An 18,478-nucleotide genomic window follows, 5' to 3' on the forward strand; every position below is an offset into this window, starting at 1 on the left:
TGCTCGCACAAGCAACTGCATGATGTAGTTTCAAAGAATTCAAAGTTTTTTTTTTGATATGGAACATTTCAAACACGAAAAAATAGAGAGAACGAAGCCCACGCCAGCTTCAACAACCATCACCCCACGGCCAGTCATGTTTCATCTCTGCCCGCCCCCGGCTTCCATGTTATTTTGAAGCAAATCTCAGACATCAGAATTTTATTTGTAAGCATTTCCATAAGTATGCCTAAAAGTTAGAACTCAAAAAATAATACTATCATATTAAAAATAATTAACCAAAATTTCTCAATATGATTAAATATTCAGTTCAAAATTCCAGTTATCTCATAAATGTCAATTTTGTTTTTACAACTTATTTGTTTAAATCGGGATCCAAATGATGTTAACATGGGATTCGTTAGTCTCTTAAGAATCTTTTAAACTATGGCTCGCTCCATCTGACTTTTTTTTTTCTTGCAATATAGCTGTGAAAAGAGCTCTGGTTTGATCCAGCTGATAATTGAAGACAGAGTGATACAATAGGAGGATCATCATTTTGCACCTCTGACGAAGGAACGGCTTTGGGCAATAGGCACCAGTAGTGACCAATGCTGTGTGCCTTCCATGCGGAGAAGTGGCCTTGCCAAAAAAAGTCAGCCTTGACCAGGATCGAGCGTCTGTCTCTAACTACCACTTACAGGAAATACCGGAGACAGAAGAACAGGTTCAAAGACACCACAGAAAGTCCGTCTACACAGTCCAGACCTCAACAGGATAAATAACCCAATTTCTTCAACAAATAAATTGTGAGAGAGGGAAAAGGAGGCAACCTACAGATTAACGGAAACTTAAAAGACTTGGTTTACACTTGAAATATGCAGACTTTAAGTGGATCCTGATTCAAACAAGCAAACGAACAAACAGGTGACATTTTCAAGTGTGAACATGACTAGATAGTCGATGATATTGAGGAATTATTGTTAATTTTTTTCCAGGTGGGATAGTGGTATTGTGGTTCTGTTAAAAAAGTCTTTTTCTTTTACGGATATGTTCTGAGCTCAGTACAGAGGAGAGAGTGTGCTGTCTGGATTTGCTGCAGAATAAACAGCAGAGGAGAGAAGTGAGTTATGGTCCTTGGATCTGGGTGGTGGGTCCAGAGGAGTTCATCGTACTCTGTTCTGTCTATCTGTGTGTTCTCAGGTCTCCATAAGAAATAGCTTTAAAAATGTCTTTGGATGTTTTTATATTGTTCTTCTTACTTTATCAAAAACAGGAAAGAATGGGGCCAAGGGCATCAAATGCTCCAGAAACATCAGCGGAAAGGCAGTCATCTTCTGAGCCTCATATTCCACGACAACATTTGCTGAGCAGCTTTTATGGGCCAGGCCTGTGCTATTTCTCTATACATTCTCTCATTTAATTCTCAAAATAACCCCACGAGGTCAGCTGCCACTCGTCGCTATGTTCAGATCAGGAGGCCATTTATTTCCTCTATCTTCTGTCCCAGCCTCTGCGCCAGCAGGAGGGGAGTGCAGAGCAGGCGCAGAAATCCCATCTGGGAGCTGACCCTGTCACACAGATCCGGCCTGCTTCCCCAGCCTCTGAGGCCAACAGGACAGTCCTGCCCTTGAAGCTCCAGGGCGTGGGAGGCCACGGAGCAGTGTCACAGCAACTCTCTCCTTCTGAACTCTGTCTCTGGCCCGGCCAAGTCTCTCCATCCCTGAGGCTCCCTCCCGGTCCGGCCGCCAGCACCCGGCCTGGGTTCCTGCAGGAGCCTCTCCCTCCACTCGCTCCCCCATGATCTTCCTCCTGCTCAGTGGTCAGGGCGACTGTTTCAGTCATGAATCAGAGATGGCATGCCCCTGCTTAGAACCTCCCAGAGGCTCGTGGCTGCTCACAGATTAAATGCAAACTCTCTCCTTTGGCCTTCTCCCCCTTGTTCCTTTCACTCCAGCGACACTACCAGATATTTTCAAATCCAAGGCCCTGTGGCCGCTGCTCCTTGTGCCTGGAATATTTCTCTGCCCAACTCTTCAAATAACTGGTCTCTCCTTGTCCCTCAGGTTTCATCTGCACTGAGCCCTCCCCTGACCTCCCCATGCAAAGTCACCTCCCTACCCAGTTACTCCATCGTTTCTAACTGCTGTTCCCTTGACAGCATGCATCCAAATCTGAAACCATCTTCTCTAGTTCATCGCTTGCTTATCAGTTCCTCCTGCTTTAGAACGTAAGCCCAGTGTGGGTAGGAGTCTTGTCTGTCCTCAGGAGGAAAGAACTTGGAGGCTAAGAGCCCAAGCCTGGGAACCGGCCTGCTTGAATTCAAATTCTGGCTCTGTCATTTACTAGCTGGTGAGCTTGGGGAAGTTACCTCCCCTCTCTGTGCCTCGCTTTCCCCACCATAACACTGGGGTAATAATGGTCCCACCGAAAGGACTCGGGTGAGGGTCGGATGCCAAGCATACCTCAGTACTCAGCACAAGCTGGCTGCCACGGCTCACTGCGCTGTCCTCAGGTCCCGGCACATGGTAGACAGACACTCAGTAAATATTGTGTTGGATAAATTATAATATGTGATAAGGGCATCAAGAGAGATAAGGCCGGAGGTGCGACACCTAATTCTCCCTGGGGCTGGGAGGTGGGGAGCGGGTGAGGGGAGGGTTCTTGGAGGAGGTGAGGCCCGCGCTAGACTCTAAAGATGAGTAAGAGGCAGCCGAGCCTAGAGGGTGGGGAGGAGAAAGGGCACATGCGGCAGGTGGCAGGGCACAGGCGAAGGCCCGGAGGGAGGAGGAAGCTCTGGGCGGGCGCTGCCGAGTCTGCATTCTGTGGAATCAGGGCTGTGGCCACAAGGAAGGAGCAGAGTGGAGCGAACCAGCTCGAGCTGGGCACGGCTCGAGAGGGAGAGACCCGCCCGAGAGGCGTGCGGACACTGTGTCCCCGAGGAACTGGGCCATCTGCAGCCAGGAGCAGGAGGCTGCTCGGGACGCGGAGGGAGCCCTCCTGTCCAGGTGGCACTCTTGGTCTCGCCGTGCATGCCAACTATTTGCTTGTTGATAACGCTCTTTCCCTGGAGAGGCTGTTCCCGGTCCTGCCACCTCCGCCTCCAGAGGCAGGGGCTTCCCTCCAGAAACCTTTCCTGGGCCAGGGACCAGGCATGCAGACAGACAGCAAGCCTCCAGAAAAGACCGGGAAATAGAGCATCCTAGCAGGAAGCAGTATAACAATAACGGTACTGTGTGGTCGAGGTCAGGAAAGGCTTCCCAGAACAGAAACTAGCTAGCCAGTCCCTAAAGCAATAATAATATTAATAATGCTTATCTATGTCTAGATCTTGGTTCCTAAATACCATTCTCCGATAAAAGGAACCAGGGCTCCTCAGAGAAATGGCTGATTCCAGGGCGGGGGCATCTGGTAGTGCCGCAAAGTAAGGAAGTACTCAAAAAAAATAAATATATGGATGGGGACATGTTAAAGGGACACAGGAGCCAACTGAAGGAGCTCCCAGTGGCCATGGCTGGAAGAATCTGAGTAAGAAAATAAATAATGTGGTATTGGATTACAACCCAAATATACCCGAGTCCACACGGGTATAAATAAATGATTGAATAAATAAACAAACGGAGGCCAGACAGCTCCTCCTTACAGAAGCATTCTGAATAGCACACTCTCCCCTCATTAGGAGAGGTGCAGCTCAGCCCTCTGCCCCTAAGACCTGCGCCCCAGGTTCCAGGCTCGGCTTAGAGACCCGCTCCCACCGTGAGGAGCGCGGGCAGGGGAGGGGGTCGGGAGGGGGTCCCGCAGCTCGCAGAAGCCTATCCAGGCGAGGAAGGACGACGTCGTGCGCGGGCTCGTGTGGGTGCCAGGAATGCCCTGAACTATGTGATGAGGAGGGCACCTCATTTCTGTGCATTCCTCCCCCGAACCCAAACCTCCAGTTGAGAAAAACAGATAAACCCAAATGGAGGACTTTCTGTAAAACACCTGACCTGTCCTCTGAAACCGTCACAGTCGTCCAAAGCCACGGAGTCTGAGCAGTTGTCACAGCCCAGAGGAGACTACGGGACAGGACAGCTAAGGCCATGTGGGCTCCTGGATGGAATCCGGGAGCAGGAAAAGGTCGCTGGGAGAAACTGATGAAATCTGAATAAAGTGCTAAGTTTAGTTAACAGTAACCTGCCCATGTTGGTCTCTTAGTGCCGACAAATTGCCACGGCGATGGAAGACGTCAACAATAGGGAGACTGAGCGAGGCGGGTAAAGAAACTCTCTGTACATCTTTGCAGCTTTTTTATAAATCCAAAATTATTCCACAATTAAAAGTTTATTTTTAGGGGCCGGCCCGTTGGAGCAGCGCTTAAGTGCACACGTTCCTCTTCGGCGGCCCGGGGTTCGCCAATTCGGATCCCCGGGGTGGACATGGCACTGCTCGGCAAGCCATGCGGCGGCAGGCATCCCACATATAAAGTAGAGGAAGATGGGCACATATGCTAGCTCAGGGCCAGTCTTCCTCAGCAAAAAGAGGAGGATTGGCAGCAGATGTTAGCTCAGGGCTAATCTTCCTCAAAAAAAAAAGTTTACTTTTAAAATATTCATATAATTCTCACCATGTGCTAAGCCCTGTTCCAAGCACTTTATCTTAATGTTAAGTCATTTAATCCCCATGAGAGCCCTGTGAGGTCATTTCACTGTCTCCATTTTCCAGACAAGAAAACCGAGGCCCAGAGACGCTAAACAGCGCGTCCAACAGCACACAGAGCTGGCATTTGAGCCCAGGCGGTTTGGTATCAGGGTCCAAAGGTGGCTCATGTTTTCCTACAATGGCAGCTGCTGTCTTGAGCATTTGCTATGTACGAGGCGGGAGGATGGAGTCAGAAAGAGAGTGAGGAAGCTCGGGCTGGCGTTTGAAGCCCAGCATTGGAAAGGCAGAGAGGCACGTGTCCTCTGGCACCACGTCTGAGGCTGACTCAGGGAGGCTGGGGACCAGCCAGCTGTGAGAGCGAAGGGGAGGTGAGAGATGAGATGGACTGAGGTTTCTGTGCCAGGTCGTGGGTGCACCTTCCGCTCAGACCTGCCAAGGGCTGGAGCACGAGGCTTGGGAAAGGTGGGCGGGGAGGGACAGTGAGGTTCTCGATTTCTGATGAGTGACGCAGGGTGGGCCTGGCCCAGACTGCCAGCTCTGCCACTCACCAGCTGTGTGACCTCAGAGACTTTGCTTAACCTCTCTGTACCTCAGTTGTGTCATATAAAATGGGGCAAAGTAATAGTACATTTCTCACGAGCTCATTGCCAGGGTTAAACTAATTTTACACACGTAAAGTGCTAAGAATAATGCGTGGCATGTGAGAAGGGCTCAACAGATGTTAGCCTTATTGGGGGACCGGCCTGGTGGCATAGTGGTTAAGTTCCTGTGCTCTCCTTCAGTGGCCAGAGGTTCTTGGGTTTGGATCCCCGGTGCGGACCTACACACCGCTCATCAAGCCGTGCTGTGGCTGCATCCCACATACAAAAAGTAGAGGAAGATGGTCACAGATGTTAGCTCAGGGACAGTCTTCCTCACTCACCAAAAATTAAAAAAAAATAAACGTTAGCATTATTATTAAATAATGAGTTCCTTGTCAAATGTGGGTTTGATGATAACAATAACTACTAGTTATGGAGCCCAGCACTATCGTCCGCCTCTCATGCATATTCACTCCTTTAATATTCACAATAACCCTGAGGCAGGGTGTGGCGGTCACCCGCTTTCAGGGAGCAGGCAGGCTGCAGCCCTCAGGGCTAAACTTGCTCCGGGTCACGCAGTGTATAAGGTGGGGCGATGATTTGAGCCTGATGGTCTCACCACCAGTGCAGCCTCGACCCCTTCACCAGACTGCTCCCGGCCACAGAAGCTGTGTGGCCAACACTGGGTGTTCTGCCTGCCCATCAACCACCTATTTCCTCTTTTTCTGCTCACAGCTCCTCGGCTTCTCTTTGGGGGATCACCCACCCTCACCCCCAGTCCATGTGACCCACGTGGGACCTGCTTTGGGGGGGCCAGGTCGGTCCGGCCCAGCCCGGTGGCCTCCAGAGCCGGCACAGCCCATGAGTGGTGGCTCAGTTCAGGGACTGTGTGCTGCACGGAGCACATGCCTTCGAACACTGGGGTTGCGCTGGGTGGGACAAGCGCCCACTTCAGGCACCAGGGACATGGCAGCAAATCCCCCTTTGCCAGCCCGCTTGCCCTCTGGGGCGTGTGTATCCTCGCTGAGCTGATGGGCCCGATCATGGAAGGCACAGTAGTCTCTCTTTTAGCTGAGAGGGGAGAGATTAATTGGGGGCATGACGACACTAGTCCCCGGGGCACCCCCAGCATCCTGGCAGGGCCGCCAGGCGTGTTTGGGTAAGGGTGCCCTGAACCAAGTCCCCCGGCCAAGAGAGGGGCTGGACCCAGCCTGAATCAGCCGGCCCCGAGGCAGCCCACAAGGCAGGAGATGTCCCCTCAGAGGGACATCTTGTCCTTCTTCCACCTGTGGGGCTTGCCTTCCCGGATTCACACCAGGGGGCCAGGTGTGCAGCTCCGCCTGCTCAGGGAGCCTTGACACCACCCAAAAAACGCCCGCCCGAGTGCGCCTACGCACACTGGGGGCCCGGGGATCCAGAGCTGTCAGCAGCCTCTCAATAGAGCTTCCTGAAGGTTCAGGAGCTGAGAGAGATGCACCGAGGCCTGTCCCTGGAGGGTGAAACTGGAGTCTGTCACTCATCCAGAGCGGGCAGACTCAGCCAACAGCCCCCTCTCCAGAGGCCTGGCGTGGGAGACCCTGAAGCCCCAGGCCAGGAGGACCGGGCAAAGCTTGGCTCGCAGGCCCAGGGGAGCTGTCAGGAGCAGGGGAGGCGAGGGAGGTGTGGGTCTGCAGCCCAGCGGTCAGAGAACCCAGGCGTCCAGGGTCAGTGTCACCCTCATTCTGCCGTCCTCTCGACATTGGGGTCGTCTGGGAAAGGATATGCAGCGAACACCTCCAGGACCCTGCTCTACATGCTGACGGAGCCCACTTACTCTCCACGGTAATTCTAGGCCATGTGCATGGTTTTGCCCATTTTAGGGATGAGAAAACTGAGGGCAGTTGGTGCTGGGCTACCCGCCCAGGTCCCCGGCTTTGGAGTGTCAGAGGCTAAGAGCTCCCGGCTGCCCCTTCGCCAGCCCCCTTGCTTGGGGAGTCAGGAGACCTGCACCATCCTCTTGGGGGTGGCACACAGCCAATGATGGGTGACGGGGACACATACAAAGGCTGGCCCCTCGCTGGTGCTCCAGAGCCCCTGTGAATCAGGCCAGGCCCAGACGTCTCCTGTGAGCCCATCCTCGCTTCGCCCTCCCTCCTTCCCGATCCTGCTTTCCTTACAGACTCTTCCTAAAGCCACGCCGTCAGCATGTCCCAGGGCCTTCAAAGCACCCCTTGCTCAGGCTCTGCTCCAGGAGCCCCGGGTGGCTCTCACCTGTGACTGCAGGGCTCCGCCCCGAACAGGCAGGCCAGGATCAGCTGCTCACCAGGGTAGCTCATCGCCACCAGCTCCTGCCGCGGCACCTGAGAGAAGATGTTGGTGGCCTGCAGGACGTACCACTCCATCACGGCCTGGGTGGCACTGGTGAAATTCCGGAAGGTGCACACGGTCCCATTGAGGCTGCACTGTGGAGGCCAAGAGGGGCTCCTGTGGGTGCCGGAGTGGCTGGCAGGGCCCCAGCCACCGCACCAGGGCATGGGCACGAGTGCTCTGCCAGCACCCTGCCTCTGGCCGCACCTTGGGGCTGGGGCCACCAGCTGCTGGGCCAGTGGCACCCCCATGTACACTCTTGCTCACACATGCTCAGGGGCCGCGTCCTCACACATGGCCGCACAGTCACAAGGACCCACAGAGCCACCAGCCAACCCCAAAAACAGCCTTACACATAAGGAAACATACACACACACACATGCACGCGCACACGTGCACACACGTACACACACATAGGTACAGAGATGGATGCCACATGACGGCATGGTCACAACTACGCACACACACATCCACATGCCCCCCCAAGCCCACACACCTGCATTCCACAGTGGCACCTCACGAGTGCTCACGTGGGCATGTATAGGGACAGGCCCGCTGGAGGCCATGTGGACCACGAGGGAATCAAGTCTCTGTGCTCTGCCCGCCCTCCGCGGGGGGAGGACCTGGGCCTTGTCCGCCTGTGCCCCCGAGGCGGGGTGGCAGGGCCCCCCCTCTTTGCTGCAGCCAGCCAACCTGCCCCTCCCCCAGAAGCCCAGGTCCCCAGACACAGCACAGACTCAGCCCTGGGTTCCTGCCTGGGCCACTCTGCCTCTGCCTGCCTCAGAGTGGGCCTCCCTTCTGGGGGCCAGGAGCCCTGACCTTCTGAGACAGCCCTCGGGGCGGCCAGAGCACTGTTCTCAGGCCTCCTTGTCACCCTCAAGGGAGACGACAATAACACTCCCTCTCTGGGGCTCTGTCCCAGGGCTTTACTAACCCGCCTACTTCTCACGGCAACCCCACCCCATCACCGCGAGGCTGAGGCCCGGGGAGGCAGAGGGGTTAAGGAAGGTGTGGCAGCAGCAGCCCCCCACTGCATGCACACACACGCACTACGTGTCCACACGCACACACACACGCTCTACATGCTCACACACACATGCGCAGGCCCACGTACTACATGCCCCCCATGCACTACATGCCCACACACGCATGCACGGGCGCCCACACTATGTGTTCACACATGCATGCATGCACACGCACACACAGGGCCTGACCCTGAGAGTCGGGGCAGCACCAGGGACAAGCCTGCTTTACAGATGAGGACATGGACACGGGAAGCTGGGTCACTGCACCAAAAAGATGTCAGGCTCTGGAGCCTCATGCTATTTTCTGGTTTGTGTAGCAAAATGACAGAGGCCCCAACCTGAGTCCCCATCCAAGGGGATCATCAAAGTCACTAGAAAGCCCATAAACAATACAGATTCCTGGGCCCCGGGTCCAGAACTGCCCACTCAGATTCCCCGAGAGTGGGGTGCAGGGACCGGCAGAATCATGCAGCTCCCCAGGGGATCCAGGCCTGACAGCGACCATCTTCCCACCTGCGGGCTGCAGGCTCCCAGCATCCCAGTGCAGGGCAGTTACGCTACGCATCTGTCCTGCACAGCTGTGGGTTTTCACTGCCCAACATTTATGTCTATGTCTTCTGATAATAAGACTTAATTCCTCCTTCAGGGAACCACCCTTTGCCTCTTGCTCAGTCCACATGGTCTGACAGAGGCTGACATCACCCCCAGCTCCAGGACTGACCTGGACTGGTCCATCATGAGAGCCCATCCTCCACCCCACAGGGATAGATTTAGGGGTGAGCATGTGACCTGATGAGTCAGCCCCAGGACTTTTGCTGGGGCTGCTGGGAAAGAGGGACTCTGTTTCTGGGGAGAGTGCTGAGTTGGTGGGGTGTACTTCTGGCACTGTCAGCGCCCTCTGCATGGGGAAGGCCTGCCAGAGAGTGAAGTCAACTGAGAGAAAAACTGAGCCAACATGGAGAGAGATCAAGTCTCGATGACAGCATTTGAACACCTGGATCCAGCCATACGTGAACCCAATGTGCCAAGACTTCTTAGTATGTGAGCCAATGAATTCCCTGTTTTGCTTAGTTTGAACTGGGTCACTTGCATCCAAAAGCAGCTTGACTAACATACCAGCTGTTTCTATTTTTCAAAAAGCTCAGCAAACACACAAAATAGGCCCTGGCTTCCAGCCTGCCTTTTCCCAGTTAGACCCGGATCATCAAAGGAAAGAAACTCCCATCAGCCTCACTGGATAGACCCCACTGCTTGACGTGTGCCCAGGGCCACTTACTAGTCTCATGGCCACTTTGCACCCCTGGGCATCACAGGTCCTTCCTGGTGCCGGGCTGCTGCTTGCTGAGCTGTTGTGATTGTCCCCAAAGAGGTCGAGAACCACTGGCTTGTGAGGATTCTGCTCATCGATAAGCACCAGGGGCGTGTGGTTCCAGATGGTGAAGTTCAGGGCCTCGGTGGCGTTGGCATGGCTTGGCTCAGGAGCCAGGATCCTCTCCAGAACCGCGTCCATCAGTTCGTCCAGGTCCTTCAGCAAATGCCTGACTTTGGAATACCTGGGTGGGGGAGAGGGCGGGTCGGGGGGCAAAGGCTAGCTGTGAGGCTGAGCAATGACAGTCTGGGGTCCCCTCCTACTCCACGTGTGAGAAGAATGCCCTGCCCAAGCACCTGCCCCTCTATCCACCCACCGGTGCATCCATGTGTCAATCTACCCACCCACTCGCTAAGTATTCAGTGAGTACCTACTATGCGCCAGGCTCCCTGCAAGGCACAGCAGACACAGTAGCAAACAGGACCGACTGGGTCTCTTTCCTTATGAAACTCACATTCTAGTGAGGAAGAATCATAGGAGCTACGGATATTGATCACTTAGCATGTGCCAGGTGCTAGGTGCTGTCTGTGTCTTATTTAATCTTTGCCGCAATTGTATGGTCATCCCCACATACAGATAAAGAAACTGATGTTCTGGGAGTTGCTTGATGTCCCAAGCTCGCCCGCTGATGAGGGGAGAGCCAGGGTTGGAAGCGGGTTTGGCGAGTTCCAGAGGGCATGCTGTTTGTGCACAGGGGTTCTGATCCCCGCTCCTGGGAGGGGATAGGAAATGCAAGGAGGAGGGCAGGTCTGCGACCCCGAGGTCCTCATCCTCCAGCAGTGATTCTGGAGACAGGAGCATGTTTCAGAAGGGAGAAGATGGCTGCGACTGCAGGGCCGGGCTCCAGGATCTGCTCTCAGCTCCTGCAGGCTCCCGTGCTGGACACGACGACGAGGCAGTCTGGTGGAAATGTGTCCATACCGCGGAGTGTCCCCACCAGGCACTGTGTGGGGACCCCAGGCCCTGCACCCCGGTCATTCCAGACCCAGTGTACCCCAGACCTTGCCCCAGAATGTGGTCTCCAGGGTGGTGTGTGTCAGCGCTGGCTGGCGGATGTCCTACAGCAAGAGCACTAGACCCTGGACACAGGCCCAGGTCCTGGCACAAAGGTGACATTGGCCACAGAAATCGCCTCTCCCCAACCATTAAACCAGCCACCTCTGTGCACACAGGAAGAGGAAATTGGGAAGGGTGGGGGCCGCAGAGGGGTCCTATTACAGCCTCGAGGGCCACAGTGCTGTGGAGCTCGTTGGGTCATTGCAGGGGCTCTGGGTTCAAATCCCAACATGACACTCAATATCTGTGTGACCTAGGGCAAGTTAACCTCTCTGAGGCTCTGTTCTCTCATCTACAGAGTGGGGGGGATTAAAATATGTACCCTAGAGGGCTGGGGGGATTCAATGAGGAGAAGCTCATAGAGCACTTGGTACAGTGCGTGGACACAGCATTGTTATTATAATTATTAAGGATCCTCTTGGGTAGCGCCAAGGACTCACCCAAGCAGGAGCCGTATTACTAGAAAGGAGGGAATTTCTGATAACTGGAAATGTAATTGGGAAGTATGAGTTCACTTCCAGGACCTTCTTTGGGTAAGAATGTTCTCTGTGACTAGCCATGCTGGCTTTTCTTTCAATTCCTTGGACACACCAAGCTCTGTCTCACCCCAGGGCCTTTGCATGCGCTGTATCCTCCAGTTTGGGTCCTCTTCACTCTGCTTGGCTAACTTCTACTCATTCCTTGGGGCATTTTCTCTGACTGACCCCCTGCCTCTCTTTAACGTTGACTAGGTTGGGTCCCCTTGTGCGTCCCTGTCATAGGCCTTGCCATCAAGGGGTTAAACAGTGGCAGCTCTGGAGTCAGGTCAGGCCTGGATTCAAATCTCACAGTTGTCCACTGTGTGTCTCTGGGTAAGTTCCCTCACCTCTCTGAATCTCTGTTTCCTGATCTGTAAATTGGGGCCACAACAGGGTGGCTGTGTAGATCAGAATTACTCAACTTACCCAAAGAATACCCAACATACTGCCTGGCATCTCATAAGCACTCAAGGCGTGGTAGCTATATATTTTTTTATCATCACAATTATAATTAATTCAATATCGATGGGGGGGAAAGATTAATGTCTGTTTTCTCTGGCAGGCTGTGAGGAGGGCAGGGACTTTGTTTTCTTCACTGACGTAGTCCCAGGGCCTGGCACATAGTAGGTGCTCAAAAAATGAATCAATAAATAGGCACCAGCATGCCTGAACGGCCTACTCGATATTTTACTGCTTTCTTTAAGGCTAGGAAGTTTATGAATTTTGAATCTTACTGGCTGCAAAGGGGTGGAAACAAAGAGGGAAAGAGAGAGAAGGAGAAAGAGAAAGGAGAGAAGGAGAGGAAGGAGGGAAGAAGGGAGGGAAAGAAAGAAAGGGAAGGAAGGAAAGGAAAGCTGGAAGGACAGGAGAAAGACGAGAAGAAAAGCCGCGCACCAGCCTGCCGGTGCTCCGGGGACCACCTACTGGAAGGGGCTGGCGTTGCAGATGGTGACGGCGGGGAAGTCCATGGTCTTGAAGCCGACGGAGAGGGAGACGCTGACCTCCCAGCTCAGATAGGTCCTGATGAAGATGCCCCACTGCCAGCAGACAAGGGCGGCGAAGAGCAGGGTGAGCAGGAACCACATGGCCTTCTTCTTGGGCCCCTCGCAGATGATGCGCTTGGGGCCGTGGGTGTTGGTGTTGTCGCAGTACCACACCAGCAGCTCCTTGTACGTGTAGCCGGGGCCCTTCTGCAGCCGGTGCAGGCCCTTCAGCAGGTACTTCTTCACGTGCATTGTGGCACCTGCAGCGGGACACGGGAAAGCCACGTCAGACACAACATCAGCCTCGCATCCGAGGATGTCCCAGTTGTGACCGGAGCGTGGGCACGCGAGACAGGCACACCAGGCTGCACACCCCAGCCCTCCCTCCCTCCCTTCCTTCCTGCCAACTGTCATCTATCCATCCAACCAACCAGAAAGCATTTATTGAGTCCCTACTGTATGCCAGGCACTGAATTAGTCCCTCTGGACTCAATGATGAGCAAAATGGACAAGGTTTCTGCCCTTTAGGAATTTCCAGCCTAGTGGACGAGTTACTTAAGCTCTTAACTCCTTAGGTACGCCACCTGTAAAATGGGGACAACTGTACCTAATTTATAGGATTGCTGAGAGGGTGAAATGAGGTGATGTGTAAAAATGCTGAAGATAGTACCTAGCACAGACTAAGCGCTCAATCTGTTAGCTGCCATCATGACAAGCTGTTAGCAGGTGAGACAGATGTTAATCAAACAACCCATCAAAATCACATACTTCCAGAATGTGCTGGGCAGGATGGGAGCCTGGGCCCTGAGATCCCAGAGGCAGTAAAGGGTGGTGGGGAAGAAAGGATGCTGGAGCCAGAATGTCTGGCTTTGAATCTCGGCTCCACCACTTTCTAGATGTGTGACTTTGAGCGAACCATTTTCTCTGTGCCTCAGTTTCCACATCTGTAAAATGGGGATAATAACAGCCTCCACCCCACAGGGTTGCTGGGAAGACTGAAGGAAAAGATGTAGCGTGTGGATTAATGCCAGGCATCCAAGTGTCAGCCATTGTTATGACAGAGGGGAGGGCCAGAAGCCTGAGAGTCCCCAGAAAGGCAGAGAGTCAAAGGGCAGCAGCGTTAACTAGGTGAAGGGGGGCACTCATGTGCAGGGACAAAGGCTGTGAGGGGAAGGCAGCCTGGGGAGGTGAGCAGAGCCAGGCCATGCAGCACCTTGTGCCCGGGATAAGGATTTGGGTTTCAATCCTAGAGAATTGGCACATTTGGAGGCGTGGAGGTGTGAGGCTGTCGAATCTGCGACTGGAAAAGAACACTCTAGCTGCTCTGTGGACACGGATTGGAATGGGGTGAGGGGGTCCAGGAGCCTCGGCTGCTGGCTGTGGTCGTGCAGGAATGGCTAGCCTTTCCGAGACTCTGTTTCCTGTCTGTATGAGCAGACAGGGTTCCTGTGGAGATGAACCAAGATGCTTGCCACAGAGCCCGGCACAGGATGCCTTCTCAGGAAATACCTGCTTCTCCTGGCTTGTCCCCGGATACAGTGCAAGAGCACCCCAGCCCTGTCGAAGGTCACCTCCTTCATGTAGCTGTCCTGACACCCTGGCTGGAAAGACCCTGGCCTTCCTCTCGGAGCCTCTGTCGTTCTGGGGGCACTGCGGCAGGCAGTGCAGGGCCTGCTTGGCCAGCATCCTCTCCCCTGGCTCCGATGTTTCCTCAGGCGAACTGCTCCTCCCCCAGTCTCTGTGAGTTGCCAGATTGATCTCCACTCCTAGTCTGGGGAGGTGCTCACACAACCCCAGTTAGGACCACCGGGACTCAATTCTGTTACTTTATGCTGGAATAACTGAAGAAGAGACTCCTTTTAGCGAAGAATACTAAGCTGGTGGTATTTGGCACCACAAATGCCTGGAACTCCGCTGAACAGCCAAATGAGTAATTGTACACCTTCATACCCAAACAGAGATCTTAAACGTGTCCGACCATGTTCACTCCTGACCTGACCTTCTCACACAGTAACATCCCTCGCCTTCCCGGCCGAAGCATTGGAGGCTTTCCCCTCTACCTCCAGCGCCTCTGCTGTCTGATGGAAATCCAGCTCCGTGTGCTGGCCCTGGCCATCAGGGCTGTAAGACAGACATTCACAGACTCATCCAGCCCCACCTTTCCCCAGAGGGCCCGTTTCCTGCTCTGGGGTAATAAAATAATAGTAATTATGATAATGACAACTACGAGAGCTACATCAAGGTACTAGATATTTACCCCGATCCAGGCACTGTGAGGGGTGCATATGTTACTTCCTTCTTATACATCATTATCCATGACTATAGACTTGGGAAGAACCGGGGCTTTGTCTGTCTTGTATCGTCCGGTACCCCAAGGCCTCATAGGTGAACAGCGCATAAGGCTCCAGTAAACAGTTGTGAAAGAAAGAGACAAAGGGCCTCTTGAGGTCTGCCCCTTTCCATTCCCACCCGATCGTTCTGATTCAGTCAAGGAGAAAGTCTCAGTTTGGTACAAACAGGTCGTTAACATCTCCCTGGGTCCTGCTAAGCTCCCAGCTGAACAATGAGGCCTCAGATTCAGAGCCGTGTCAAGCAACAGGAGCCACTTAGAATAAACAACATTCTGTTTCCACTGGGCTTATTTTTAAGAGAGATCTTCTGTTTACAGCAAGAGATACTGGCCTTTGCTTTAAGTTCATAAATACACTTAAGTGGAAATAAAAGGGAAATGCACTTAAAGAAAAATCTTCAGTAAACCATTGTATTACGTGCAGCAAAAACTGTGACAATGGTAGGCAAATAACAGAGAAGCCTGTTGAGGATTGGCTTATCTCCTAACTAGTTTGGTCCCTTGGGCCATTCGCCCAGTAAAAATCAATTAAATGCTCCAAACAACTTTATGTCATTCTCGTCAGATTTTTACCCCCAAGGTGACAAATGGTCTGTGTTTGGAGTGTATACGCAGCTTGCATAGAAAAGCCTAAGTCAGTCTGTAGCTTAAACCAACCCAAACAAGCCAAGTGGCGATTGGGTCCACGTATGGACGCAGAAAGTGTGCACACCGTCATGCTTCAGGAGTCACAGATTGCTATCTACAAGTTGACCTCGACCTCACGGTAAAGGTTCTCGGCAGCAAATGCAAAAACAATGCATGTTGCATACCGTGGCTGCTGTTGTCTTACGAGGGAAAACATCCACCCACTTTCAGAGACGAATTTTCCCTGAGACTTTGACTCAGTCTCCTGGCAGAAGGAAGATTAGGAACCCAGTGTGGGTCTCTACTTAATATTTTGACAAAAGACATATAAACGCTATTCATGTGGCCAATTCTTCTGAATCTCCTGAATGAGAGGGTGCAAATGGATGACCCAGGAGCTATACTGGTTTTGCAAAATTTTTTTGTTGTTGTTTGCACAGTATTTTTTTTTTAAGTTCCCTTTTAAAAATAACAGCTTGATTGAGATATAATTCACATACCATATAACTCAACCATTTAATGTATAGAATTCAGCGGATTTTAGTATATTCAGAGTTGTTCAACCATCGTCACAATAAATTTTAAAATTTTTTCATCTCCCCCCAAAGAAACCCTGGACCCTTTAGCCTTCCATCCTCATTCCCCCCTTCCTCCACCCGCCCCCAATCCCAGGCAACCACTAATCTATTTTCTGTCTCTATAGATTGGCCTATTCTGGATGTTTCGTATAAATGGAATCAGACATTATGTGGTCTTTCGTAACTGGCTTCTTTCATTTAGCATAATGTTTTCAAGGTTCGTGCATGTTGTAGCATGGATTACAACTTCATCTCTTCTTATTGGCAAATAATATTCCATATTATGGATGCGTCACATTTTATGTATCCATTCGTCAGTTGATGGACATTCGGATTGTTTTCACTTTCTGGCTATTTTGAGCAATACTGCTTTGAGCAATCATGTACAAGTGTTTGTGTGGACATACGTTTTCATTTCTCTTGGGTATATACCTAGGAGTGGATATACCCACTGGATCATATGGTAATTCTATGTTTAACCTTTTGAAGGAATCCCAGACTGCTTTCCAAAGTGGCTGCACTATTTTACAATTCCAACCACAGTGTTTGAACATTCTAATTTCTCTACATCCTCTTCTAATCCTTGTTATTATTGACTAAAAAATATTATCATAGCCATTCTAGTGGATGTGAAGTGGTACCTTATTCTGGTTTGATTTGCATTTTCCTGATAGCTAAAGATGTTGACCATCTTTTCATGTACTTCTTGGCCAATATATTCATTATATTGCCACTATATCTTCTTAGGAGAACTACCCATTCAGATCCTTTGCTCATATTTTAATTGGATTGTTTTTTTATTATTAAGTTGTGTTATTTATATATATATTTCTATATATAAGTCCCTTATCAGATATAGGATTTGCAAAAATGTTCTCCTAGTTTGTGGGTTATCTTTTCACTTTCTTGATGGTGTCCTTCAAAGCACAAAATTTTTTAATTTTGTTGATGCCCAATTTGTCTATATTTCTTTTGTTGCTGGTGCTTTGGTGTCATATCTAAGAACCCACTGCCTAATCCAAGGTCATATAGATTTATTCCTGTGATTTATTCTAAGAGTTTTATAATTTTAGCTCTTATAGTTAGGTCTTTGATTCAGTTTGAGTTAGTTTTTGCGTGTGGTGTGAGGTAGGGGTTCAGCATCATTCTTTTGCACGTGGATACCCACTTGTCTGAACACTGAGACTGTTCTCTCTCCATTTATCTGTCTTGGCACGCTTAGTGTTTTTGAAAAAAATACTACTAAAAGAAAACCTAAATAAATGGAGATATACCATGGTCATAGGTCAGAAGACTCAGTATTGTTAAGATGTCAATTAACCCCAAATTGACCTTTAGAGTTAATTCAGTCCTACTCAAAATTCCAGCAGACTTTTGGCAGAAATCAACAAACTGATTCTGAAAAGCAAAAGACCTAAAATGGAAAAAAAAACCCCACTTTTGAAAAAGAAGAACAAAATTGAAGATACTATCTGTTATCAAGACTTACTATCAGGTACAGCAATCAGAACAGTGTGATACGTATTGATCAATGGAGTAGCACGGAGAGTCCACAAATAGACCTGGAAAGGTGCTAAGGTAATTTAAGGCAGGAAGGATAGTCTTTTCAATTAAAGATGCTGGAACTAATGGACGTCCATAGTAAAAAAAGGGCATCTCAACTCCTACCCCACATTATACACAAAAATGAGCTGCAATGGATCAGAGATGTAAACATGAGAGCTAAAACTGTAAAACACCCAGAAGAAAGTACAGGAGAATGTCTATGCAACCTTGGGTTAGGCAAAGATCTTTTAGATAGGACACTAAAATCATGAGTAATAAAAAAAACATAAATTGTACTTTATTAAAACTAAAATCTCCTGCTCCTCAAAACACACTGTTAAGAAAACGAAAGAGCAAGCCACTGGGAGAAGATATGTGTCATAATATGTCTGACATAGAATTTGTATGTAGAATATATAAAGAGTTCTTACAACTCAATAATAAGACAAACAACCCAACAAAAAATGGGCAAAAGATTTGAAAAGACGCTTCATAAAAGAAGATATATGAATGACCCATAAGCACGTGAAAAGATGCTTACCATCATTAGTCATTGGGGAAATGCAAATCCAAACCACAAGGAAATACTATTTCCCACCCACCAGAAGGACTGACAGCACCTAGTGTTAGTGACGCTGTGGAGCAATCAGAACTCTCCTACACGGCTGGTTGGAATGCAAAATGGTGCAGTTGTTTTGGAAAACAGTTTGGCAGTTTCTCATAAAGTGAAACGGACATTTATCTTATGACCTATCGATTCCACTTTTATTTATCCAAGAGAACTGAAAACATATGTTCACACAAAGACTTGTATATATATATTCACAACAGCCTTATTCATTAATAACTCCAAACTGGAAACAATCCAAATGTCCACCAACAA

General features: G+C 50.7%; 1 protein-coding gene across 6 annotated transcripts in view; it reads right to left on the reverse strand.

Moving 5' to 3' along the window:
* Positions 1-18,478, reverse strand: part of SCNN1B (sodium channel epithelial 1 subunit beta) — a 57,484-nt gene that overhangs the window by 11,464 nt on the left and 27,542 nt on the right. For 4 of the 6 annotated variants that reach the window (XR_011424719.1, XR_011424718.1, XM_023616125.2 and 1 more), the window contains exons 2-4: positions 12,437-12,755; positions 9,846-10,122; positions 7,449-7,639 (exon numbers count right to left, since the gene is read on the reverse strand). Coding sequence is in view for 4 of the 6 variants with exons in the window: in XM_023616125.2 (XP_023471893.1) it covers positions 7,449-7,639; positions 9,846-10,122; positions 12,437-12,747 (779 nt within the window). In the remaining 2 variants the exon portion in view is untranslated. Of the gene's footprint in view, positions 1-7,448; positions 7,640-9,845; positions 10,123-12,406; positions 12,756-18,478 lie in introns of all 6 variants that reach the window. The other 2 variants (XM_070232100.1, XM_014730054.3) reach the window with 1 other exon arrangement.

The sequence above is a fragment of the Equus caballus genome, chromosome 13 (assembly GCF_041296265.1).
Source record: "Equus caballus isolate H_3958 breed thoroughbred chromosome 13, TB-T2T, whole genome shotgun sequence".
Classification (NCBI taxonomy): Eukaryota; Metazoa; Chordata; class Mammalia; order Perissodactyla; family Equidae; genus Equus; species Equus caballus.